This window comes from Cnephaeus nilssonii, assembly GCF_951640355.1.
Source record: "Cnephaeus nilssonii genome assembly, chromosome: 4".
Taxonomy (NCBI): Eukaryota; Metazoa; Chordata; class Mammalia; order Chiroptera; family Vespertilionidae; genus Cnephaeus; species Cnephaeus nilssonii.
Window position 1 is genome coordinate 52,476,263 of NC_137075.1, and position 26,078 is coordinate 52,502,340.

The 26,078-nt window shown below is 38.6% G+C and overlaps 1 protein-coding gene across 2 annotated transcripts in view; it reads left to right on the forward strand.

The window, feature by feature from the left end:
• Positions 1–26,078, forward strand: part of AP4E1 (adaptor related protein complex 4 subunit epsilon 1) — a 68,620-nt gene that overhangs the window by 13,911 nt on the left and 28,631 nt on the right. For both annotated transcript variants that reach the window (XM_079767613.1, XM_079767614.1), the window contains 9 exons: positions 1,670–1,791; positions 6,185–6,344; positions 7,956–8,122; positions 11,293–11,366; positions 20,265–20,387; positions 20,490–20,599; positions 21,906–22,045; positions 23,888–24,000; positions 24,107–24,225. In XM_079767613.1, coding sequence (XP_079623739.1) covers positions 1,670–1,791; positions 6,185–6,344; positions 7,956–8,122; positions 11,293–11,366; positions 20,265–20,387; positions 20,490–20,599; positions 21,906–22,045; positions 23,888–24,000; positions 24,107–24,225 — 1,128 coding nt within the window. The remainder of the gene's footprint in view (positions 1–1,669; positions 1,792–6,184; positions 6,345–7,955; positions 8,123–11,292; positions 11,367–20,264; positions 20,388–20,489; positions 20,600–21,905; positions 22,046–23,887; positions 24,001–24,106; positions 24,226–26,078) is intronic.

Genomic DNA, 26,078 nt, shown 5'->3' on the forward strand with positions numbered 1-26,078 from the left:
GCTTAATATGCTAAGTGTCCAACTGTTTGTTCGACTGTTCAACCAGTTGCTGTGATGTGCACTGACCACCAGGGGGTAGACACTCTGACTGGTAGGTTAGCTTATTGCTGGGGTCCAGCCGATTGGGACTGGGCAAGATGGGCTGGACACGCCCTGGAGCCCTCCTACAGTCCCTCCCCTGCTCCGATTGTGCACCAGTGATGTCCCTTGGCCTGGCCTGTATCCTCTCGCAATACAGGACCCCTTGGGGGATGTCAAAGAGCTGGTTTCGGCCTGATCCCCGCAGGCCGGGCCAAGGGACCCCACTGGTGCCTCTAGTAGAATATAATTGGAACTGGAATGTACAGATAATAAAAACACAATTTAATCCATACTCAGTATTTTTTCCTGTTAAATTAAAAAAATTATTTCTTTAGAAAATATTTTTATTGATTTCAGAGAGGGAGGGGGAGAGAGAGATAGAAACATAAATGATGAGAGAGAATCATTGATCGGCTGCCTCCTGCATGCCCCCTACTGGGGATCGACCCCACAACCTGGGCATTTGCCCTTGACCCGAATTGAACCCGGGACCTTTCTTTCCACTGAGCCAAACCGGCTAGGGCTCCTGTTTAAATTTTTAATCAAAATTGGTAATGAAGTATAATTGAATTGTTGAGCATTTTCATGTTTACTTTGTGTCAGTCTTTTGATGTGTGGGTCTGTGTGTGTAGTACTTTCTGAATTTTAAGTCTTATACTCTATTAAGATTACTAGTAGCTTAAGTTTTTCCAAACTTTTAAATATAGTTTTTCATTTTCTGTTAGAATGATTAATAAAATTGGTGCATATCTAAGTATGTATGAATTCATGCCTTTTATTGTATACTAGAGGCCTGGTGCACAAAATCGTGCACTGGAGGGGGGTGGTCCCTCAGCTTGGCCTGCGGCCTCTCGCAGTTCAGGACCTCTTGGGAGATGCCTGCCTGCCGGCTTAAGCCCGGTCCCCCTCGGGGACCGGGCTTAAGCCGGCAGTCAGACATCCCTCTCGCAGTCCGGGCCTCTTGCAGTCTGAGACCCCTTGCTCCTTACTGTCTACCTGCAGCAGAGGTGGGAGAGGCTCTCGCTACTGCCGCTGTGCTCGCCAGCCGTGAGCCCGGCTTCTGACTGAGTGGTGCTCCCCCTCTGGGAGTGCACTGACCACCAGGGGGCAGCTCCTGCATTGAATGTCTGCCCCCTGGTGGTCAGTGCATGTCATGGCAACTGGTTGTTCCACAGGTCGATCTGCTGTTCGATCGATTTGCATATTGGGGTATTATTATATAGAATATTTGAGAATTACTTCCTTTTAAACTTTCACTCATTGTTTAACAAGGACAATTCATAAAGTTGGTTTGCTATTAGTTTAGAAAAGTTTTGAAAGCTGTTCTAAAGGAGACTGACTACTTGGGCCAGTGTCAGAACAGAAATACAATTTCCTTTTGGATCAATTGCTTTTTGGCTGTGTTTATTTGTTGACTGTTAAAGCAAATGAAACAGGAGTATTCCTATAAAAGATGAGCTAAATATACAACTTAATTATAAAGTTAATAGAAACCTATTAAGTAAGCGGGGCCATTGCAATGTTGTGCTCGCTATACCTAGTTCCGAACTTTGCACTGAAAGTTTTCTTTGCTTAATGATTGTGTCAGGACTTGCAGAGCACTAACCTGGTGGAAGTATGTATGGCACTTACTATCGTTAGCCAGATCTTCCCTCAAGAAATGATTCCAGCTGTTCTTCCATTAATAGAAGATAAACTTCAACATTCTAAGTAAGTACATTCTTTTTGGATAGGTGTATATACTATATATTTCAAAACAAAAATTTGCACTAAAAATTTATTATAACTTACTTAGTCCTACCAAGATAGAGGATATTCTTTGTCAGATAAAATACAAAAATCCCTGATAGCATTGTCCTTTATTTTTACGTGGGTTTAGAAAAATACCAGGCAGCTTTCTGAAGTTAAACTGAGAGGCAGTGAGGAGCTTCGTGTCAGGAGTCCTTGGCTTTCCTCCCACTTCTACCGCTAGCCAGCCGGGGGCCTGGTTTTCCCTTGGCTGTGTGGGGTTGCTTGAAGCTCCTTAATTCTCACAAAGTTGTTTGAGGATAAAGTCAAATAATGGAAAACATTTAGAAATAATTCAAATGCTATGAATGCAGAGAGCTTCATGTATTGGGGATGCTTTTATATTAAAACTGGAGTATTCAAATACTGTTTTATAGTAGAATGTATCCTTAACTTTTAGTATTTTGCTAATTTTATCCTGTAAGGTTCCTTAACTCTTTCCTTAATGCTTGGCTTGTTTTTTCACCATACTTGAATTCTTTTGTTTCTTAACTTTGTAACCTTTAAAGCTAGGAAAAAGTTTGCAATTATTTTCTATTTTTCCTTTGTGATTATAATATTTGAATTATGCATACATTCTTGATAAATATTTTTTTGTTACTCAATATTTCTGTATTTCATATGCCTCTTTAAGTCAGTCTTTTTAGTGTTCTAAAGTTATAAATTGTTGACTTTTTTTTTAATCCTCATCCGAGGATATTTTTTCCATTGATTTTTAGAAAGAGTGGAACGGAGAGGGAGAGGCAGAGAGAAACACTGATGTGAGAGAGATACATCGATTGGTTGCCTCCCGCACACCTGCGACCAGGGCCTGCAACTGAGGTATGTGTCCTTGACCAGAATCAAACCCTGGACCCTTAGTCTGCAGGCCAATACTCTATCCTCTGAGCCAAACCGTCAAGGGCTGTTTGTTTTTTTTAAATATATTTTTATTGATTTCAGAGAGAAAGGGAGAGAAACATCAATGATGAGAGAGAATCATTGGTCAGCTGCCTCCTGCATGCCTCCTGTTGGGGATTGAGCCTGCAGCCTGGGCATGTGCCCTGACCAGAATTGAATCATGACCTCCTGGTTCATAGATTGATGCTCAACCACTTAGCCACACCAGCTGAGCCTGGTTTTTATTTTTATTTTTTTAATATATTTTATTGACTTTTTACTGAGAGGAAGCGAGAGGGATAGAGAGTTAGAAACATCCATGAGAGAGAAACATTAATCAGCTGCCTCTTGCACACCCCACTGGGGATGTGCCCACAACCAAGGTACATGCCCTTGACTGGAATTGAACCTGGGATGCTTCAGTCTGTAGGCTGACGCTCTATCCACTGAGCAAAACCAGCCAGGGCCTGGTTATTTTATTTTTTATTTTTTTAAATATATTTTATTGATTTTTTTACAGAGAGGAAGGGAGAGGGATAGAAAGTTAGAAACATCGATCAGCTGCTTCCTGCACACCCCCTACTGGGGATGTGCCCGCAACCAAGGTACATGCCCTTGACCGGAATTGAACCTGGGACCTTTCAGTCTGCAGGCCGACGCTCTGTCCACTGAGCCAAACTGGTTTCGGCTGGTTTTTATTTTTAAAGAAATAGCTAAAATGATAGTTTCACTAAGAATGGTAGAATAACTTTATAGGTTTTTCAGACTTGTTATAATGTTTTTTTAATGTCATACCTGTGTTAGAACAAATGCTGGGTAATGACAATTAATTACTGGAAATATATTAGCTTTTCTTAGATAATTATAGGTTGATCTGAACATAGCAAAACATATTTTTATATAAAACTTTCATACCACCACTCTTGTGGTAATCATACATACTGATTCTTTATATGAAACTAGAGGCCTGGTGCACAAAATTCATGCATGGGTAGGGTCCTTAGGCCTGGCTGGTGATCAGGGCCTATTGGGGCCTTCTGGCTGCCAGCTGCGGCCTTCCTTCCCTGGCTGCTGGCCGGGGCCTTTCTTCATTCCGCGCCGCCTGCCTGGTGGAAAGTACACATCATAGTGAGCTACTGAACTCCTGGTCTCCGGTTGAACTCCTAAGGAGACACTTTGCATATTAGCCTTTTATATATATAGATTCTTCTGGGAATTGATTTTTTCCTTATCGCTTCCCATTTACCCTTTTTATTTTATTTTTTGCTGTTTCCCAACTACTCTAATTTCAAATCCTGGACTTCCTGTCTTCTACTAGTTAAAGTTTAGACTTGAAACTGATTCTGCAATTATGGCTATATCCATTCCATGTTATGGAGTGAAGCTAAAGAATATGGGACAGAGCTACAGGTAGGCTAGTGGATGTCACAAAGAAGATGTGAGACAGGGTTTGGACTTGACTTTGAATCCCTGCTGTATTTTGCATGCCAGACTTAGAGCTTGAATCCAGGTCTCTTGAGGTCTTGTGTTAGTGAGTACCATCACTTCGGGCCAGGGTTAGGCATTCCTGAGCCTGTTCAGAGTTTGTTTTTTTCTGATCTCATTTACTTATTCTCTCCCAGACTAATATTGGTTAATACCCACTAGCAATACATTGGGATGTTGTTTGCAGTCACCATAGTATTAATACTAATGACAAGTGTGTTGTTAATTTTTTCTACGTGAAAATAATTTTTCATCATGGCATAGTTTGGCTAGGAAGATAGTGAGTTGCTTGTTAATGGAATTTAGCAGAAGCTAGATGACTATTTGTTAGGAATCTTATGAAAGGAATTATTGAATAGAACACAGAGGATTGCTTTGAATAATCTCAATTTTGATATTTTCTGATTTTAAGTAATAGCAGTACATAAAGTAAAAGCAAGTACTTTTCTTTTGTGCCATTTGCTGCTGCTGTGAGCAGTGTTAGCAAAGTCTGTGGCTATGAGCTATGTAGACATGGCATGAGAGAGAATAACAAGGAATATAGTACTCTCTTGGAAACTGCATTATGAACATAGGGTAGAAGCTCTATTTTTACTTCTTGTGTGCTAGACATTGTCTGTGACAAACGAAGTGCAAGACTTGTATATATTTTCCTTTTCATTGTAAAGAGGTTTTTGAAATACGAGCTGAGCAAGGAGAGGAGTAACATCATTTACTGTGAATCCTTTCCTCCCCTGCCCCCTTAAAATATTTGGATTATGCTTGCTCATAATATAAAAAAAGAAAGATAAAAAGCTAGAATGTTAAAGAGACTTAATATTAATGAAGACTTGCATATTACTAGCTGAAGTTACCTCTTACTAATTTAAACTTACTGTTGCTTCTTTTCCCAATTTCTAGATACAGCTTTTAAAAGTGGAATAGGGAATTAAGGAATTTATTTATCTTTCTTGTTGTTCTGGTTTAAAAAGTAATATGTGCTTGTTACCCCAAAATTCCATCCTATATAATAAGAGAGGAATATGCTAATTATCCGTTACGCCTTGAGGCGTAATGACCAACCACATAACGACCAGATCACGGATCTGCAGGAAGGTGGGGCAGTGAACTACAAGTGGGCGGCAAAAAGCTACAGGAGGGGGCAGGGCTGCAAGCTATGAGAGGGGGAGGTAGGAGGAGGAGAACTCCAGGAGGGCGGGGCAGTGGGCGGAGAGCTACAGGAGGGCAGCAGAGAGCTACTGGCACACGGATGCGTGCGCAGGGCTACTAGTAATTAGTTAATTATATAATATGGGTAAAGTCTCTTTAACATCTAACCTAGAGAGAACCACTTTTTATAGTTTGGTGGATTAGAATAAAGAAATTAATAATAGCCCTGAGTGGGTAGCTCAGTTGATTAGAGTGTTGTCCCCATAAGCCAAGTTTGCAGGTTTGATCCCTAGTCAGGGCACACACAAGAATCAACCAATGAATGTAAAAAGAAGTAGGACAAACAAATCAATGTTTCTCTTTCTCTCTTTTCTTTAAAAAAAAAATTTTTTTTATTGATTTTTTACAGAGAGGAAGGGAGAGGGATAGAGAGTTAGAAACATTGATGAGAGAGAAACATCGATCAGCTGCTTCGTGCACACTCCCTACTGGGGATGTGCCCGCAACCAAGGTACATGCCCTTGGCTGTAATCGAACCTGGGACCCTTCAGTTCGAAGGCCGACTCTCTATTCACTGAGCCAAACCTGTTAGGGCTCTCTCTCTTTACCTCTACTTCTGCCCCCTTCCTTTCTCTCTAAAATCAATAAAAATAAATTTTAAGAAAGGAAATTAATGAATGTATAATTCTCTTTTTAGATTAAGGTGATAGTTAATATATTGAAATCATTTGGTCTGTAATCTTTTAAAATTAAATGCCTGAAAATTCAGATGGTTTGTTCAGATTTCATTTTTTATCTTTAGGGAGATTATACGAAGAAAAGCTGTTCTGGCATTATACAAATTCCATCTCATTGCTCCTAATCAAGTACAACATATCCATATTAAGTTTCGTAAAGCACTTTGTGACAGAGATGTTGGGGTCATGGCTGCTTCCTTGCACATATACCATAGGATGATTAAGGTAAGTTGAAAATTTCAGTAGTTGCCATTAGAAAAATATAATTATGGCATAATAAAAAAAACCCTTCTGATTTTTCAGTCAAATGCTTAGTTTGAAGTTTTTATTATTGACTTTTAAATAGTAGTCTTTGCAAGTTGTTGATAGCTTTAGTAGTAGGCACATTATAGAATTAGTCTTTTTTTTTTTTTTTTTAATTCTCACCTGAGGATATGCTTTTTTTCATTGATTCTAAAGAGGGAGAGACAGAGAGAGAAACATCCATGTGATTGGTTGCCTCCCATATGCACCCTGACCAGGGATTGAACCTGTGACCTGGGTATGTGCCCTGACTGGGAATTGAACCTGAGAGCCATCAGTGCTCCAACAATTGAGCAACAACTGCCATGGCAGTCTTTTTTTTTTTTTTTTTAATGCCTAAAAGTTTTTCATGTTACTGAAGAAACATAGAAAAATGATAGGTAGGAAAGTGATTGAAATGTTCAGATTTGTGGTTTTTTAAGTAGTGATTGTGTTTCATACAACTTTATGGGATGCATAGCAGCTTATAGAAAAGAGGAGAGCCTATAAGGTTTGCACAAGGTAGAGACTAGTGTTGATGCCATACATTGATACTGTATCAGAAAAGCTAGGAGGGTTGAATGGTGTGGTAAAAACATTTTCTAATTGGTGACATGGATTTCTACTAATTCAGCCCCGGTGAATTGCCTGAAACACTTTATATCTGAAAGTATATATTTGTGAGAGATTTCTTGAGTATCTCATAATGAAATGGAATATGCTGTTGAATTTAATTTAAAATTATAGAATTGAAGGTATCTTTAATGCATTGTGTTCTAGAACATTATGATATAAATAGATATTTGATATTGAATCTTATTTTTCCTCTAACATTTACTAAACTTTGAAAGAGCTATCATTTCCTTTAAAAAAAATGTGTCCTTGATATATAATAAAATTACAATGACGAATCTAGGGTTCATTTTGAGGAATATGCATTTAATTCTTCCAGGCCAAGAGATTAGTCAGATATATAATCAAGGTACACTCATTCAGAACCCCAACATAAGTACTATAGGGCTGATTAGTTTTTAATAGACAGATTCACTGACTTTGGAGGGTTTAAATGTTTGAGTAGTCTTAGCTGTGCTCTGTGCTCTTCCACCCAGAACACATTTAGCTCATTTACATGAGAAGACCTTTGCAAAGTTTAGAGATTGCAAACAGGTCTTAATTTTCCTCAAAAGTAGAGCTATTACAGCCCTTTTTCAGTATGCCAGTTCTTTTTATTTATTGCCGGTATTGACTATTAAAGGTTCTATATAAGATGAAATTATAAGAACTTTTGAAATATGATTATACTGTGTGTGGGAACAAGAAGGGAGTGGTGGGAGCTTTTTGGGGGATGATTCAGCTTTGGATCGGTAGCCAGAGGAGTTTCATCATGGAAGAAATTAAGCAGATTAGAACACTTTCATTAAATGTGAACATGGAACTTCTAAGTCAACATGTATTAAGTTAGCTTCTATACGGCATTTCAACCAAGTCTGTTTTATATATATTAAGACATTATTATTAACGGAAGGTTTTTGGTTTTATTTTTTTTGGATGTAGGAGAATTCATCTGGATATAAAGATTTGACTGGGAGTTTTGTAACAATTTTGAAGCAAGTAGTTGGAGGAAAGCTTCCAGTAGATTTCAATTACCACAGTGTTCCAGCACCATGGTTACAAATCCAGCTGTTGAGAATACTAAGACTTCTAGGAAAAGATGATCAAAGGTAAACTTAAGTAAATTTGATAGTCAACCTGGAGGTTTCTAGATAAGCCAGATTCTCCTAATGCTTTGGGTTTGCTTAGTAGTGATAAATAAACCCCTTTATAAGAAGTATATAATTCAGGTTGCTGGGATAATCCTGGCTCTCTGCTTATCTAAATCCTACTCACAGTGAAAGGACCCGTGAAGCTTTATGTCTTCTCTGAAGCTTTCTTAGCCATTCTACTTTAGAGGTTGGGAAACTATTTTTGTTAAGGACCAGATAATAAATATTTAGGCTTTGTGAGCTATATGTTGCCTGTTGCAACCATTCAACTTCGCTGTTGTATAGCTCAAAAGCAGTCATAGACAGTACACAAACAAATGAGCACAATTAATAAAAATTCTTTTTATGGACATTAAAACTTGAATTTCATACATTTTATGTGTTGTGAAATGTTATTTTGATCCTCCCCCCCCCCCCCCATTTAAAAATGTAAAAACCATTCTTAGCCAGCAGCCATACAAAATTAGATGACCAGCGTAGTGAGCCTGCAGACTCTAGCTGGCTGACCCTCGGCTCTAGTTGGATGTGAGTGCTTTACCTTAATTTATTTGTCTGAATACTCTTTTAACCAATAATTTATATTTTATGGGTATCTTTCCTATTAAATATATTTCAAACTTACAGAAAAGTTCCAAGAATAGTACAAGGAGCTCTCTTATGCCCTTTATCTAGATTTATTCATTGTTTGCGTTTTCTCTCTGTATGTGCATGTGTGCACATGTTATTATTTTAAAACTCACCCATGGATATTTTTCTTTTAATTTTTTTTTTTTTTTTTTTTTTTTTTAGAGAGAGTAGAAGGGAGGGAGAGAGGAGGGGGGAGAGATAGATAGATAGAGAAACATCAATGTGAGAGAGACATCGATTGGTTGCCTCTCACATGCACCCTTACCCAGGCTTGGGATTGAGCCTGCAACCGTGGTTCGTGCCCTTGACCAGAATCAAACCCCAGGGCCAATGCTCTAACTGCGGAGCCAATCCAGGTAGGGCACACATTCTTTTTATTTTTTTTCTGAACGATTTGAGAGCAAGTCCAACTAGATTTTAGTTCCCTTGAGAGTAAGGACCATGGCTTGAGTCCCTGAAGAGTTTCAGTGTTCTGACTTTATGAGATTCGGTTCTCTTTCATGCAGTAGGATTCATTTACACATTCTGATTCTTAGCCTATCTTTACGAAGGGATTGTCCTTGAGGCTGTCACTCCTGGTAATGCCTTGTCAGCATCCATTTGCCCTTTGCACTCCTGATAAGTGCTAACTGGGCTATATCACTCTTGGTGTATTGCTAGTTTATTTTTTTCTGTGTTTATGAATCTCAATCCTGATTGAAATCTAGGGATCTGATGGAGCAGACACACATGAAAAATGTTTGTCCTAAATACATTTTATTTTATGTAACCCAGCCTATCTTGTTGTGGAGCTCTAGTTGGAGTTCACTGGAATTCTCTTTTAAAACCACAAATTTCATAGTAATGTACCCAGGCCTTACTGGTCTAAAAAGATTTAATGCCATCAGAAGTTGTCAGGAAGGAACTTTGAGGCTTTTAGTGAATTTACTAACTGTAGTAACTCATCATCTTCCCTTCCTTTCATGGATGAATTTGGAGAATACATACAAAGATGACTAAGAGCGCTTACCTTCAAAGGGCTCAGTTGAATGGAAATTAGGCACAATTAAAGTGAATAAAGATTGGAACTCTTACAATGTTGTGGAACATTAAAATGTTTTCTCCTTTGTTGTCCCAACTCTAATGAGATTTTAGGTTAACATAAACCTTATATTTCTTTAGAAATGATTTAATTCAATGTGGCAAAGAAAAAATGTTATTTTATAACATATTCTAATGTATTTAATTGAAAGAAATAATTTACTAATTTATTATTTATTGATGGATTTTTATATCTGTTGTTTGAGTATTTTCTTGTGTTTTACAGCATTTTGCTTCTTAGGTTATTTATATTTAGCTTGATCATGTCTGCAAATGTTTCTATATTTCATGTGGTTAAATATGATTTATGCCAGATATTGGCTTTTATAATTAAGAAACTTGATTGTAATCCAGGTGTAGAATTACTAAATTGGGCGGGGGGGGGGGGGAAGGGAGAATTTGTAACATCTACTATATGGTTATTGTCTGTGGAAGAAATGCTTACACAGTAAAATGAAGGATTTTAGAATATGGTTATGGATTCTCACTGGATATTTATACTTTGGTCAAGATGGAATCAAAGTACACACACTTCAGATTGAATTTGATAGTTGTATATTTGGAGAAAAAGAAGACATTTTTGATAAAGATATACATGATTAAGTAATTTGTGTAGCCCCAGATTATTTTGATATTTTTTCTTGTTTGCTTTACAGTGTACTTTCTCTGTAAGATTACTATGTGCATGCTAGGTTGAGGTAGTTTTTATTTCTGTTAGTAGTTTTTGAATTTGTAAAACATACAAAAATACTAGCTGAGAAGCCATAGTTTTCACATTGGCATCTTGTAGAAGACTTTTCTAGGCAGGAGGATGAGTGCTAGGACTCTGTAAAGCGCTGCATTTCTTACAGCATCTGCCTCCACCCAGTTATCGCAGTAGTAATCAGTGATCATAATGGCTTAGGAATGGACAAATTTCTTAGTTTTCTTTACATTTAACACAAATGAAAGCTAAAGTTTTCTTTCTGAAGAGCTCAATGTTGCTCATAGACTAGTGTTTGAATATTTTAAAAAATTATGTGGTTTAAATACAGATAATGTACTGTCTGGAATAATCTGGATCTGTGAGGTATTACTGTAGTAACTTGGAACATGTAGAAATATCTTATTATAAAGAAAACTATAAAAGATAGTGTGTTCAACCAAGCAAAAGCCTGACTTGTAAACTAGGTACAGGTTTAGGAAAGAGTTGATTGACATGTTTATCTTCATTGACTCGTCAACTTTGATAAAGCAGGAAGTTAAACTCATGAAAAAGAACAAATGGAATTTTTAAAAAGTGAAATTCCCATAGCTTCATAAAATGAATTTTTTCACTTTTCTGTAGATCCTCAGTTTTAAAGAGAGAGAAGTTTGAAAAACTATGTTTTATTGGGTTTTAATACTGTAATTTTACTGCAAATAAAATATCTTTTAAACAGGACAAGTGAATTAATGTATGATGTTCTTGATGAATCCTTACGAAGAGCCGAGTTAAATCACAATGTCACATATGGTAGGTAACATGTGAATGCTATTCTAACGACTAACAGTATTTTTCAGTATTATAGCTGAATATTCCATATAGAATTTTATGTCAATTTTTAAGGTGATTCTTTGGGTTATTATTTTTCTTCCTTTTTTAAAAAAATATATTTTTATTGATTTCAGAGAGGAAGGGAGAGGGAGAGAGAGATAGAAACATCAATGATGAGAGGGAATCATTGATTGGCTGCCTCCTGCACGCCCCACACTGAGGATCGAGCCCCCAATCCAGGCATGTGCTCCTGGCTGGGAATCAAACTGTGACTTCCTGGTTCATAGGTTGTTGCTCAACCACTGAGCAACACTATCTGGACGGGTTATTATTTTTCAATGGAAGTATTGAATAACTAGTGGAAATAATTTGAAATTATGGCATTATTATTATTTTTTAAAATATATCTTTATTGATTTCAGAGAAGAAGGGAGAGGGAGAGAGAGAGATAGAAGCATGATGAGAGAGAGTATCATTGATCAGCTACCCCCTGCATGTCCCCCCACTGGGGATTGAGCCCACAACCCGGGCATGTGCCCTTGGCTGGAATCGAACCTGGGACTCTTCAGTCCGCAGGCTGATGCTCTATCCACTGAGCCAAACCGGCTAGGGCTATGGCATTATTTTAAATGTTGACCTAAATTCATTTTTATATTTGTCTCTCTTTTAAGACTTTATTTTTTATTTTTAAAAATATTTTTTATTGATTTTTTTTTTACAGAGAGGAAGGGAGAGGGAGAGAGAGTTAGAAACATCGATGAGAGAGAAACATCTATCGGCTGCCTCCTACACACCCCCTACTGGGGATGTGCCCGCAACCAAGGTACATGCCCTTGACCAGAATCGAACCTGGGACCCTTAAGTCCGCAGGCTGACGCTCTATCCACTGAGCCAAACCAGTTAGGGCAAGACTTTATTTTTTAAGAGAAATTATCTTTTTATTGAAAATATTCATCAACTTAGTAGACCTGTTCCATATTTAATAGGATAGTTCTTAAATACATCAATTAGTCAACTAATTGTGAAATATTTTAAAAATTTCTGTTGTCAGGCCTTGTGCAAGATACTTGGAATACAGCTGTGAATAAAACAGTGTTATCATTTAGCTCACTGATTAGAAAGGGCCAGTGCTATAAATGTTATAAAGGAGAATTACAGGGTGCTGTGGGAGAATACAGCAGCTAGTCTTAGGTGAGGGGGAGAACAGGGAAGGTTTTTATGAAAAAGCAATATTTAAGAACACAACTGAAGGATAAGTAGGATATAGATTATATATATATATATATATATATATATATATATATATATATATATGGAATAATAATACTGTATTTTGTGAAGAGACAGTAGTTCTTTATATATATTTTATATAACTTGAAAAAGTAATTTAGTGACAGGAGACAAGTTTGAGGGGAGAAGGGTGGAGAACTCAGAAAAGTAACCAGAAACACTTCCAATCATAATAGCCAGAGGGAGGAACTATTAGTTCTTTATTGATCAATGTGAGAAAGCTGGGTGAAGAAATTGGGATATTTAAGAGATAGATATAAAACAGTTTGAATTTTGCATGCTATGCAGAAGGGTAGTAGAAGAGGCATTGAGAGATATAACTCAAATGAGAAGTCATTTCTTAAATCTGGTGAAGTACTGTGAAGATGGGGGTGAAGAGTGTTGCTTTTTCTTTCAGACAGTGATAAAATGTTGATCTTTAAAAATAATGGTTGTAGAAGTGTAGGGTAGAGGGCAGAAATTGAACTAGTTTAATTGAAATAAAAGCTTGACAAAGATGCAGTAGGAATAAGGAGAAAGGTTTGCGTGCATAAGACTCATACAGGAAAAATAATGCAAATGGTAGTGTATTGGGATAGTAAATTGAAAAGGATAGAGTAAGGTTTTGCATGTATAAATGGTGATTAAAGTCAGTAAGAGTGGTTTATTCACTTGTTCAACCCATATTTATTGAATGCCTACAAAACAAAAAACCTTGATTTGTAAACTAGGTAGAGATTAAGGAAAGAATTAATTGACTTATATTTCTCCATGTTCAGTATGGGCGATTAAAGGAAGAATATGGTACACACAGCCCCTGCCCTTACGAATATCTATCTATATAAAAGCCTAAGCGACCATCACAACCAAACGGACGACCAAACAGGCTGTGTGAGGCGACCAGGCTGGCAGGGGGGTTAGTGAGGGACGACCAAACGACCGAGCAGCAGGCTGCGTGGGGTGACCAGGCCAGCGGAGGGTCAGGGGGCAGTTGGGGGCGATCAGGCCGGCAGGCAGGTGAGTGGTTAGGAGCTAGCGGTCCAGAATTGTGAGAGGGATGTCCGATCCCGGGGATCGGGCCTAAATCTGCAGTCAGACATCCCCCGAGTGGTCCCGGATTGGAGAGGGTGCAGGCTGGGCTGAGGGGACCCTCCTCCCCATACACGAATTTCACGCACCGGGCTTCTAGTATAGTATAATGAACAGTTGACATTATCTAGGATCCTGCTATGTAATGAGAAGACTAAGGGTCCAGAGGTAAGGATGACCCTTACCGAGGCAGGTGGTTTGTCAGAAGATCCAGAGAAGTGTCAGAGTCTTTGCAGGCAGCTAAAGGAAGTTAAAAAGTTTTCCTTGAGATATAATCAGTCATTGTCTAGGGTAAAAGTTTTAAAGGCTCTCCAGGAATTCTGTTTAAAATTAGTTAAGAATTTGTTTTTCTTGAAGAAAGCCACCCTTTTTTTTATAATCGCATTTCAGCTTCAATGTTTTTATTTTTTTGAATAGGTAATATATGCACATGGTTCAAAATTCAAAAAGTACAAAAGGGTATTCAGTGAACAGTAAGTGTCCCTTCAATCCTTATCACCCACCACCCAGTTCCCCTTTCTGGAGATAACCGCTGTTACCTGTTCCTTTTGATTTGCAGAATACTGTATACCTGATGGGATATTTTTTAATGTTTTCCACTGGGGCATCCTTCTCTTATTAAGATTGCTGGAACCTGCCGAAACCGGTTTGGCTCAATGGATAGAGCGTCGGTCTGCGGACTGAAAGGTCCCAGGCTCGATTCCGGTCAAGGGCATGTACATTGGCTGCGGGCACATCCCCGGTAGGGGGTGTGCAGGAGGCAACTGGTCGATGATTCTCTCTCATCGATGTTTCTAGCTCTCTATCCCTCTCCCTTCCTCTCTGTAAAAAATCAATAAAATATATTATAAAAAAAAAAAATATTGCTGGAACCAGCCAACACCAACAGTTTGCCTCTTTGTAGGCTGTCAGGCCAGCATATCACCTTCTACAGAAACCTTACAGTTTTGGTTGTTCTGTTTATTTCTATCATTATGCTTTTTATTCCATATTTATATTAATATTGTTTATAGCTAACATGGGTTTTAACAATAGTACTCTCTAGTATTCTAATATAAATATTTGATTGCTTAAGAATGTGAATTTTAAATTATAAACTTCATAAGGGAAGGGGCTGTGTCTGTCTTATTCATCAGCATATCCCAGTATCTGACACTGGATTAATCAATGAGTAATATGTTTTAACTGAGTGGAAGGAAGAGAAAGTTATTATACTTTATTGGTTATCTATTTGGTTGAGTTTCAGCCTTAATATTTTCTAAACAATATTTTTATGAAAGTTCCATTATTATAATTTACCTTAGTGTCAAATCAAGAAATAAATCACATGAGAGACATTTATTGAGTATCTGCTATATGTCAGGCGTTGTATAAAGTGATGTAGAGGATATGAAGAAGTATAAAATATAATTTTTGCCTTTAAGGAATTTATAATATAATGGAAGATATAACTTATTTATGAAAGCATAATACCAGTATAAGACAGAATGTAGAGGGATGGTACAGGGAGTCAGTATTGCAAGAATTCAGAGGTGATGGAGATCACGGGGCTTTATTAATGTAACTAGAGGCCCGATGCACGAAATTCATGCAAGGGCCTTGCCCCCGGCCCCTGCCTGCTGCGGCTGCAGCCCCTGCCCACTGCGGCTTTGTCCGGAAGGAAGGATGTCCAGAGGATGTCTGGTCTAATTAGCATATTACGCTTTTATTATTATAGATAGGACCCTGAAAGGTAGGTAGGATTTGGGTAGCCAGAAGGGATGTTGAAGAGAGTTCTGGGAAGAGGGAGCATGAGATGTGGTGCAGAACTGGAGATATTTAATGCACTTTCAGCGAACACTGACTCACTAGCCTGAAAGGACAGCTCAGAGTGGGAGCGGGGGAAAGGCCATGTTGTGGAGGTCTCTTCATGGTAGCCAAACGAGTTTGACCTTCATACTGTATAAATCTGGAGGTATGGAAGACTTTTGGGCAGGGTACTGATAAGATGAGATTGACATTTTTAGTAGACTGGTAAATTGGGAGAATTATATAAAATGGAGTACAAGATACAGAACCATCAGGAGTAGATATAAATACCTTGCCCTGTTTTTCACCCTAAGTATACCTAAAAACCCTGGACATTATATGTAAAATAAACATAAGACTCTGAAAGGTGGAGAAATGAAGGTAGACAGATTAGGGACCTTGGTACACAAGGAATGACACTATAGTGAGTATTGGGTTTTCTTTTTGCCTCGCATACCCCAGACAGCAACCTGGAAATGCCAACAGGTGCAGACAGAACACCCCAAGAAGAAAAGGGCAAGCTAGCAAGAGAGAAACGTTTATAGAATAGCCCCTCTATCCTAACCAAGCACCACACAGGAAAACTGGGTCCACCAACTGCAGCAAAGGCTTAGAGGAGAGCTGAGATTTCCACCCTCACCAGGTGTAAGGAGGTGCCCCAACCCTCCTGCTGGGCTGGTGGCAGGGAAGCCCAGGAGGGGAGTAGGAATTTCATTCCTGCCAGATGTTAATGGGGGCAACCCCCCTTCATTGTCAGTGTAGATAATGTGGGAAGCCTGGATTTCACTTTATCCAGGAGTAGGGAAGAGCAAGGTACCACTCCCTCCCTTTGCTGGGCTGGTGTTAGAGGAAGCTAGTAAAGGCCACCCCCTCAATGTCAGTGGAGGCAACATAGGAAGCAATAATGAAGTATCCCTTCCTCTCCCAGGCAGGGTAGTGTTAGCAGCTACTTGCACATCCCATCCAGAATGAATCAGGATTCCCTCCTCTGAAAGTGTCATAGAGGCAGCGTGGAAAACCTGGGCTCCATTGGGTGGTACCCCATCTCCCTGCCAGAGTGGTGTCAGTAGACAGAGACGTAACTTATTTAAAATGAAAGTAATGTCATCTGAAGGATAAGGTACCAGTAGAACTTCTTCAAATGTTGTGCATATTCCAAACCAATATATCTATGATAAATTCACAATGTCGTGGATGTTAGAAAGCTATTAATTTTTAATTTGGTAATTTTTACTTGATGATATTTTCGTTAGGACCTGGGTTGCTCTGGAAGAGTAAATAAAGCTCCAAGCTATCCTATCTAATAAAGAGGGAATATGCTAATTGACCATCACTCTGTCACAAAGATGGCTGCACCCACAGCTCAGGCCAAGTTCCCATAAGGAGCCTTAACGAGCAATCAGCAGGGACCTGAGGCTACACCCTCCCCGCCCCCATGGGTCTTGACAGGGGACCTCAGGCCATGCCCCCCACCTGGCGGGGCTTGATGGGGGACCTCAAGTTGTGCTTCCCATCCTGGTGCTGGGCTAGGGGGCCTCAGGCTGCTCCCCCCGCCCCAGCGGCAGGCCGGGGGACCTCAGGCCGCGCCCCCCACCAGGTGGGGCTTGACAGGGGACTTCAGGTCGCACCAGGCAGCACAAGGCCAGGGGACCTCAGACTGCACCCCCAACCCGGCGGGGCTTGACGGGGACCTCAGGCTGTGCTCTCCACCCAGCAGGGCTTGACGGGGGACCTCAAGGTGCACCCCCAGTGCTGGGTCGGGGGAACTCAGTCTGCGTCCCCCTGCCCAGCGGGGCTTGACGGGGGACCTGAGGCTGTGCCCCCCTCCTGGTGCTGGGCTGGGGGACCTGAGGCTCCGCCCCCCCGCCTGGTGGGGTTTGACAGGGGACCTCAAGGCACGCCCCCTGCCCTGGTCTGGGCTGGGGGACCTCAGGCCACGCCCCCCATCCTGTCACCGGGCCAAGGGACCTGAGGCTACGTCCCCTGCCTGGCGGGGCTTGACAAGGATGGGACTGGCCGGGTCTGGATCTAGTTCAATGGTGGGGGGGGGCGGGCGGAGGGGAGGGCGCGGCCAGGTCTGGGTCTCATGCGATTTTGAGGCGCATGTGGGTGGGCGGGGACTTGACTCTGGGTCCCGTGGTGGGCCCCAGACTCTGACAGGAGGAAGGTTTTCATATACATTTTATTAATTTTTTTTCATCTCTGACACTTCTATTATAGAGAAAGGGCAAATAGCGATATTAAATTATTTTCTCTAATTAATCCCCTTTTAATGTGCACGAATTTCGTGCACCGGGCCACTAGTGTTTTTATGTTTAGAAATCTTCAGAAGCACATTTCTCTCAAACATTGTGGAAAGAAGACCGCTTTTATGGACTTATATTCAGATTTTGTAGAGTTGGAGAATAAAATGACTTAGTTCTAGGTGAGAAAAATAATTTAAACACCTATTAAATTCATTTTCAGCTCATTTACGCCTAAGTTGACTGGTAAATGCAGTTTTTGAATTATTAATTTTACCTATACTAGCTTTCCAGAAATCTTACGAACATCTATATATAAAAGTTTAGATTTTAGATGAGTAGTAAGAAGTTTTTGTAGTAAAATAGGAGAGTTCTGAATGGCAGGAATCCAATAAGGAAGAAATGTCAATTATGATAGAAAATGGAACATCATTTTTAATCTTTCTCAGGGCTGTCACATTATTAGTTTGGGGTTTGGCAAACATTTTCTGAAAAGGGAACCGGATAGTAAATATTTTAGGCTTCGTAAGTCACTTATGTTTCTGTCATGTATTTTCTTTTGTGTGTGTGTGTGTGTGTGTGTGTGTGTGTGTGTGTGTTTTACAACCTTTAAAAGTGTAATTAGAGCCAGGCAGCATGGCTCAATGGTTGAGCTTCGACCTATGAACCAGGAGGTCACGGTTTGATTTCTGGTCAGGGCACATGCCTGGGTTGCAGGCTCGATCCCCAGTGTGTGGTATGCGAGAGGCAGCCGATCAGTGATGTTTCTCTGTCATCATTGATGTTTCTATCTCGCTCTCCCTCTCCCTTCCTCTCTGAAATAAATAAAAATATTAAAAATAAATTGTAATTATACACTTGAAAGTAATGTTATATGTCAATTATATCTCAATTAAAAAATGTAAAAACAATTCTTAGTTCACAGGCCTGCAAAAATATGCTGAGGGTAGCTGGTTAAGGCTCTGTTTAGTTCATGAAGTTGTAAAGTCAACTTTTTCATAGCACAGAATAGACATTTTATAGTGAGGCATCCGAATATACAAAGTATCTTTTTAAGTTCAGTTAACTTACTTTATAGGTTTTTCTTAAATTACAGAAAAAAGTTTGTCCTTTTTTTCCTCCTTTTTTTTTTTTTTTTAATCCTTACCTGAGAATATATTTATTGATTTTAGAGAGATGGGGAGAGACAGAGATAGAGACAGGCATCAGTGTGAGAGAGAAACGTTGCTTATGCAGCCCGATCTGGGACTGAACCTGCAACCTAGGTATGTGCCCTTACCAGGAATTGAACCCGCAATCTTTTTGGTGTATGGGATGACACTCCAACCAGGTGAGCCACCTGGCCAGGGCAAGTCAGTTCCCTTCTTTTTTTAAGTCTGTTCCATTCTTAATTAGCACTTTATATTTCTGATTTCTCTCTCTTTCTATCGAAAGGGTTTATATAAAGTTTTTTTACACAGTATTTATGTGTGCCTCAATTGATAGGCAAGTATAAAAAATAGCTAGTTGAACATTTAGAATCTATCATGCATGCAAAGAAGTGTCCGATTGTTATGCTTTTTTAAACTTGGAAATAGAGAAGTGATTCTGTCAGGGACACTTGATATGCTTCAACTTGTATTAGAACTGTTTTTAAGGCTGCAGAGTCTGTCTCACTTCTCATGCTATGATTGCATAGGCCATGCAGGACTTAGTGGTGCCTACCTGATTCTTCTTTACCGTGGCAAAGCTCCAGCCCCACGACTGATGCTCTGTAAAAGAGTTTGAAAAATATGTTAGTGTCACTTTGATCATCTGTCATAGTTATCAGATCTTTGACTATATAAGAAAATCATTGAACACTATCAAGGTGTTCAATAGATTGTTTTATATTCTTTGTGGTTAATTTTTAAAGAAGTGATTTGAAGATTTTTGAGCAGTGGTTCTACTTTGAAATAAATGCTAAAGTATCCCAAAATGATTATATTGAAATAAATCACATATAGAGTTTTTGTATACAAGTGGTAGAAATGGCCAGAAAATAAATTATTTTAGATAAATAAATTATATTAAAATAAATTATTTTAAAGCATTCAAATAGAAATATCTATTTATATAGGAACAATGAAAATGTTACCTATGTGTCATTGGACTGTGAGCTCCTTGAGGGGGGAAGGGTTTTTTCTGTTTTGTTCACTGCTGTATCCATACTACTAGAGCAATGTCTGGCACATAGGAGTGTTCAGTAAATAGTTGTTGCATGAATTAATGCATTATTTTTATCTGTTACTATACAAAATTCTCTTTAAATTGTACTGTTAACATACATAATCCTAAAAACTGTATAAGTCTGAAAACAATAACGTTTATATCTTTGAAAATGTTCCAAAAAGATTTTTGACTACAACTGGCCTTCTAATTAGTTTGCTTTGTTATGAGTTCCACACAAATATTTTCTTTCATTATGCCTTAACATGATCCCTGACATTTTTATGTTTTCTTTCTCTAGCTATTCTGTTTGAATGTGTGCATACAGTCTATTCTATTTATCCCAAGTCAGAATTACTTGAGAAGGCTGCCAAGTGCATTGGAAAATTTGTCCTGTCACCTAAAATAAATCTCAAATATTTAGGTAAGATGATTGGTTCTTTTGACAAAAATTACAAAGAGAGCTTTTGAAATTTGCTGGGTATTTGTTGCAAGTCACTTCATATAATGTGATTTTTGCTTTTAGGACTGAAGGCTCTTACCTATGTTATCCAACAGGATCCCACTCTGGCTCTTCAACACCAGATGACAATAATTGAATGCTTAGACCATCCTGATCCCATTATTAAAAGAGAGGTAAGCTGATGTTTTGAATTATGTGTTACAATTTTAAAACTTTTTATTGCCATTATGGAGAGAAATTAAAGTGGTGGGCAGTGTGTGTGTGTGTGTGTGTGTGTGTGTGTGTGTGTGTGTGTGTATTTTAACTTTTGAGAGCATTTTATTCTTTCTGCTAAATTTAAGAAACTTTTCTAAACACTTCTTGTGTCAGTATCCACAGGAAAGGTTTTAAATTATGAGTTGGAGGAATTAGGTCCAATTTCCTGTATAGATTCATTAATATCTTTTTGGTCCAAGATATTATATCAATAGAAGACCTGCATTTTATTCCCAGTTTTTTATTAGTACCATTTTAAGATATATTATATGATGATTAATAATCTTTCATTGTTATCTATAATATTTGTAAAATGGGATAATGCATTCCCTATTACATATGTAGGAATGTATGAAAACATTCCTAAAATGATTTTAATTTCTTGGAAGGAAAGGTGTATTATTTGCTTAATCTTTTTCAACTTTTTCCTTTTATAAAATTGCTTGGGTGTCTATATAAATATTTCTGTTAATTGTCATGTAGAGAAATCACTTTATACCTTCATTTAAAATGGTACATAGGACCTAGTTAAGAAGAGTGGATAGTTTTATTTCTGATTTTAAAAGTACTAAAGATAAAAAGGGCCACTAAACATGTAAGTTACTTAGAAGCAATGAGTTAAAAGTAGTTATTGAGAGAACATTGTATTGCATTAAACAATTGTAATTTTTAAAAAAGATTATGAATTTTAAAAGGTACTGTGTTTGAAACAAAACTATTCTTATATTTATGTATTTATTCTTACCTGAGGATATTTTTTTTTCATTGATCTTTAGAGAGAGAGTAGAAGGGAGGGAGGAGGAGAGAGAAAGAGAAAGAGAGAGAAACATCTATGTGAGAGAGACACATCAATTGGTTGCCTCCTACACGCATCCCGACCCAGACCAGGGATCAAGCTGGCAACCGAGGTACGTTCCCTCTACCGGAATTGAACCTGAGACCCTTCAGTCTGTGGGCCAGCGCTCTATCCACTGAACCAAATGGGCTACGGCCATAATTAATTTTTTAAACTAGTTTTATTTTTCTTAAGTTCTATTTATTTCTAACGGTTACCATTATTAAGACCTGTGCATTTTTTGCACACCTATTAAATGGCCTGCTCAGGAGATCTACATACTAGTAAAAGTGAAAGAATCAACTGTGTTATAAACATATGTTACTGTATTTATTGGTGTTATCATGCATAGTTTTATAATACTGTTTTTATTTCTCTTCCTTAAATAGACCCTGGAACTTCTTTACAGAATTACTAATGCACAGAATATAACAGTGATTGTCCAGAAAATGCTTGAATATTTACATCAGAGCAAAGAAGAGTATATTATCATCAATTTGGTTGGCAAAATAGCTGAGCTGGCTGAAAAATATCCTTTGTTTGAACCATAATCATACAATGCCTTTAGTTACACAGTGGTTTAAAATGATTGGTATGGACATGTTCACTTGCAAGTTGAGTTCAGAGACCCAGCATAATTTCCATTCCTGATATCCAAGCCTCTCTTGTCAAAAATAGGAATTTGTGTAGACTTCTTAGGGGATGGCTTTTTCCTGGCTCTTTTCATTCAGTTGGTCAGTATTATGAGCAAGAAGATACAGGAACCTCTGCCTGATTTCTCTATCTGTCCCTCCTTGTCTTTGACTTTACTTCCTGCTCAATTTCTTTTCTGAGTAAAAGTTCTTATTGTTTTTAGGGGTGTGTGGGTTGGGTGGAGGGATCAGGATGCTAACATTTATCCTTTACACTGCAGAGGTTGGCAAAAGTAGGTTTACATTGTATGGAAAATAATACAATCCTATATAATAAAGAAGTAATATGCAAATTGACCATCATTCCAACACACAAGATGGCTGTCCCCTTGTGGACACAAGATGTCCAGCAGGGGAGGGCAGTGTGGGCAATCAGGCCAGCAGGGGAGGGCAATTGTGGGTGATCAGGCCAGCAGGGAAGGGCAGTTGGGGCGACCAGGCCGGCAGGGGAGGGCAGTTAGGGGTGACCAGGCCTGCAGGGGAGGGCAGTTGGGGGCGACCAGGCCGGCAGGGGAGGGCAGTTAGAGGTGACCAGGCTGGCAGGGGAGGGTAGTTAGGGGCAATCAGGTCGGCAGGGGTGCAGTTAGGTATCAATCAGGTTGGCAAGGGAGTGGTTAGGGGGTGATCAGGCTGGCAGGCAGAAGTGGTTAGGTGCAATCAGGAAGGCAGGCAGGCGAGCGGTTGGGAGCCAGCATTCCTGGATTGTGAGAGGGATGTCCGACTGCCTGTTTAGGTGGGATCGGGCCTAAACGGGCAGTTGGACATCCCTTGAGGAGTCCCAGATTGGAGAGGGTGCAGGCTGGGCTGAGGGACCCCGCCCTCCCCCCCCCCCCCCTTCACGAATTTTGTGCAGCAGGCCTCTAGTAATTAATAATAATACCAGAACAAACTCTGTTTTGCATACTTACAACTGTAAATCTATTTTTGCTCACCCCTGTATTGTTTATATTAGAAATTGTCACAGTAAAGTAGTTGGGAACTCCATTCACATGATACTTATCACATTAGTTTTTTAAAAGTCAGAGGAATTTCTACTGGTCAAGACTCAATGCTTAAGACAACATAAATTTATTATCTCATAGTTTCTGTGGGTCAGGAGTATAGGCATGGCTTAGCTGGATTCTCTGCTTAGGGCCTCTTAGGGTTGCATTCTCTTTAAGATGTCTGTTGTTAAAGCTAAGGAAGAATGAATGAATAATGTTAATTAAATTATCTTGGAAATTGCTTAAATCATAGGCAGTGCTCTAGGTTTGGCCAGCAAAAAGATAAAATATTAGAACTGAAGAGGAGCAGATTAGATAGGAGGTTAAACAACTTGTTCAAGTAGACACATCACAACATTCAGTTTCTCTGACGTGTATATTATTTTCCATTATGTATTGTCTGTAATTCGCTGGAACATTTTTTTCATTTACTTGCCATTTATTTATTGGATGCCTGTTATGTACAAAACAGAGTGCTAGATAAAGCGACCTGAACTGGTTTTTAAAGTTTATTAAATAAGATTTATTGAACACCTATTTTACATAAAACTGGAATATAGAACATATTATTGGCAGAGGTTAAAGGTAAAAATGCCAAACTAGGATGAATTGGTTATTTTTTAAAAGGTTGATGCAGAAAGGATAATTTTAATAAGTGGCATTTGGAAGTGTACTTGTTCTTAACACTGTGGACACATATGCTCCTGATAATGCATGGTTTATTCAGACAATGAATGCTGTGTTTTCAGTAGGAGGAGATGTGATGCATCCTGATATTCCCAATAACTTCCTGAGACTACTAGCAGAAGGTTAGTAAACTGTTGCATTCTGTAAAGTAAAGACTTTTAAATTAAAAGTTTTTACTACAGAGTCCTTAGAGAGTTTAATGAAAATGATATATCAATTTCCTTGTAGGTTTTGATGATGAAACAGAAGATCAACAATTAAGGCTTTATGCAGTTCAGTCTTATCTCACTTTACTAGATGTGGAAAATGTGTTCTATCCACAGAGATTTCTTCAAGTTATGAGTTGGGTGAGCAAAGTACATTCAATCATAAATGTTTATAAAATTATGTTTTTATAAAAGCAAATGCTAACGATATACTTCCTTCAGAAATCATTCAGTTCTACTACTCAGCTAACTCCTTCAGCTGTCAATTCCCCCGCAACCCCCAGTGGCCAGCTGCCTTCTATCACTTAACTGTTTACTTGTCTGCTCATTCTCCCTGCTATCTCACATGTCTAGTCTTTTAAATATGGGTATTTGTTTAGATTTCTCTGTCTACAACACATTTGTTGTGTTTCCTTTGTGAATCTATATTTGAATGTGTGAATATTCATGTAACGATGACATATTAGTTAACAATGGCTGTAAAATAATGTTATCACAGACTTAATGCTTAAAATAACATAAATCTATTATCTCATGGTTTCTGTGGGTTAGGAGTATAGGCATGGCTTACTGGGTTCTCTGCTTAGGGCCTCTTAGGGTTACAGTCAAGGTATTGGCTGGGGCTGCTGTCTCATCTGACACTTGACTGGTAAAGAGTCCACTTCCAAGCTCAGAAATCAGCTTCTTCGGCTGTAAAATTGTAGGTTCCTAGAATGACCTTCAGTTTCCTGCCATGTGGGCTTCCCAACATGGGTGTTTGCTTCATCAAAGCCAGCAAGGGAAATCATCTCTTTGTAAGATGTAAGTCACAATTTTATGTAATTTAATCATATATAATCACATATATCCCATCATCTTTGTGTATTCCTCCTTATGCATATGGGTAAGTGTTTATAGCGGAGATTTGGAGAAGTACAACTTTTGGGTCATAGGGTATGCACATTTTAATATTTTATAGTTTTGCCAAAACTTAGCATGTTAACTTAAATTTTATCCAGACTTTTATTTAAGAATTTTAATTTTCTTATCTATGGGAAAGTTGAAAGACTAGTAATAACAAGTACCACTATACTTTTCTTCTAGATTCCCAGTTATTATTATTTTATTTTTTAAAATATGTTTTTATTAATTTCAGAGAGAAGGGAGAGGGGGATAGAAACATCAGCAATGAGAGAGAATCATTGATCAGCTGCCTCCTGCATGACCCCTACTGGGGATTGAACCTGAAACCCAGGCATTTGCCCTGACAGGGAATTGAATTATGACCTCCTGGTTCATGGGTTGATGCTCATCCACTGAGCCACACTGGGCGGGCATCCCAGTTATTATTTTTAATCATCTTTGCTTTATTCTATCAACAGCTATACCTATATCTAGGTCTACCTCTATATAGTTTGTTTTACTGGACCATTTAAAATTGAGTTGTAGACATCATGACACTTGACCCATAAAAAATTGAACATGAATCTCGTAAGAATGACATTATTCTAGATAATGATAAAACCATTATTATACCTAAGAAATATTAGTATCATCTAAGATACAGTTTATATTCACAGTCCAAAAAAAAGTCCCCTTAAGGCTGTTTTTCTGCTCTTTCCAATCCTACATCCAGTAAGGGTTTGCAAATTCTATTTATTTATATTCTTTTAGCCTTTTAAGAATTTTATAATGAGCCTCATTTTCTTTTTGTTTTCATGACATTGATTTTTTTTTGGATGAATACTATTGAGTTGTAGAATGTCCAACATTTCTGAATTTCTCTGATTATTTCTGGTTCTGTTAAACATTTTTAGCAAGACTTCTACATTGGCAATCATATGTACTTCCTACTGCATCATATCAGGATGCATGTAATTTCAGTTCCTTCCATTATCGGTGATTGTAAGTTTGTCTGGTGAAGACGTTGACCTTCAGATCTCTCCATTGTCAAGGAGTGCTTTCTTTTTAGTAATTTATAACTAATGTGAGGTGATTCTGTGAGGGTCTGTGAA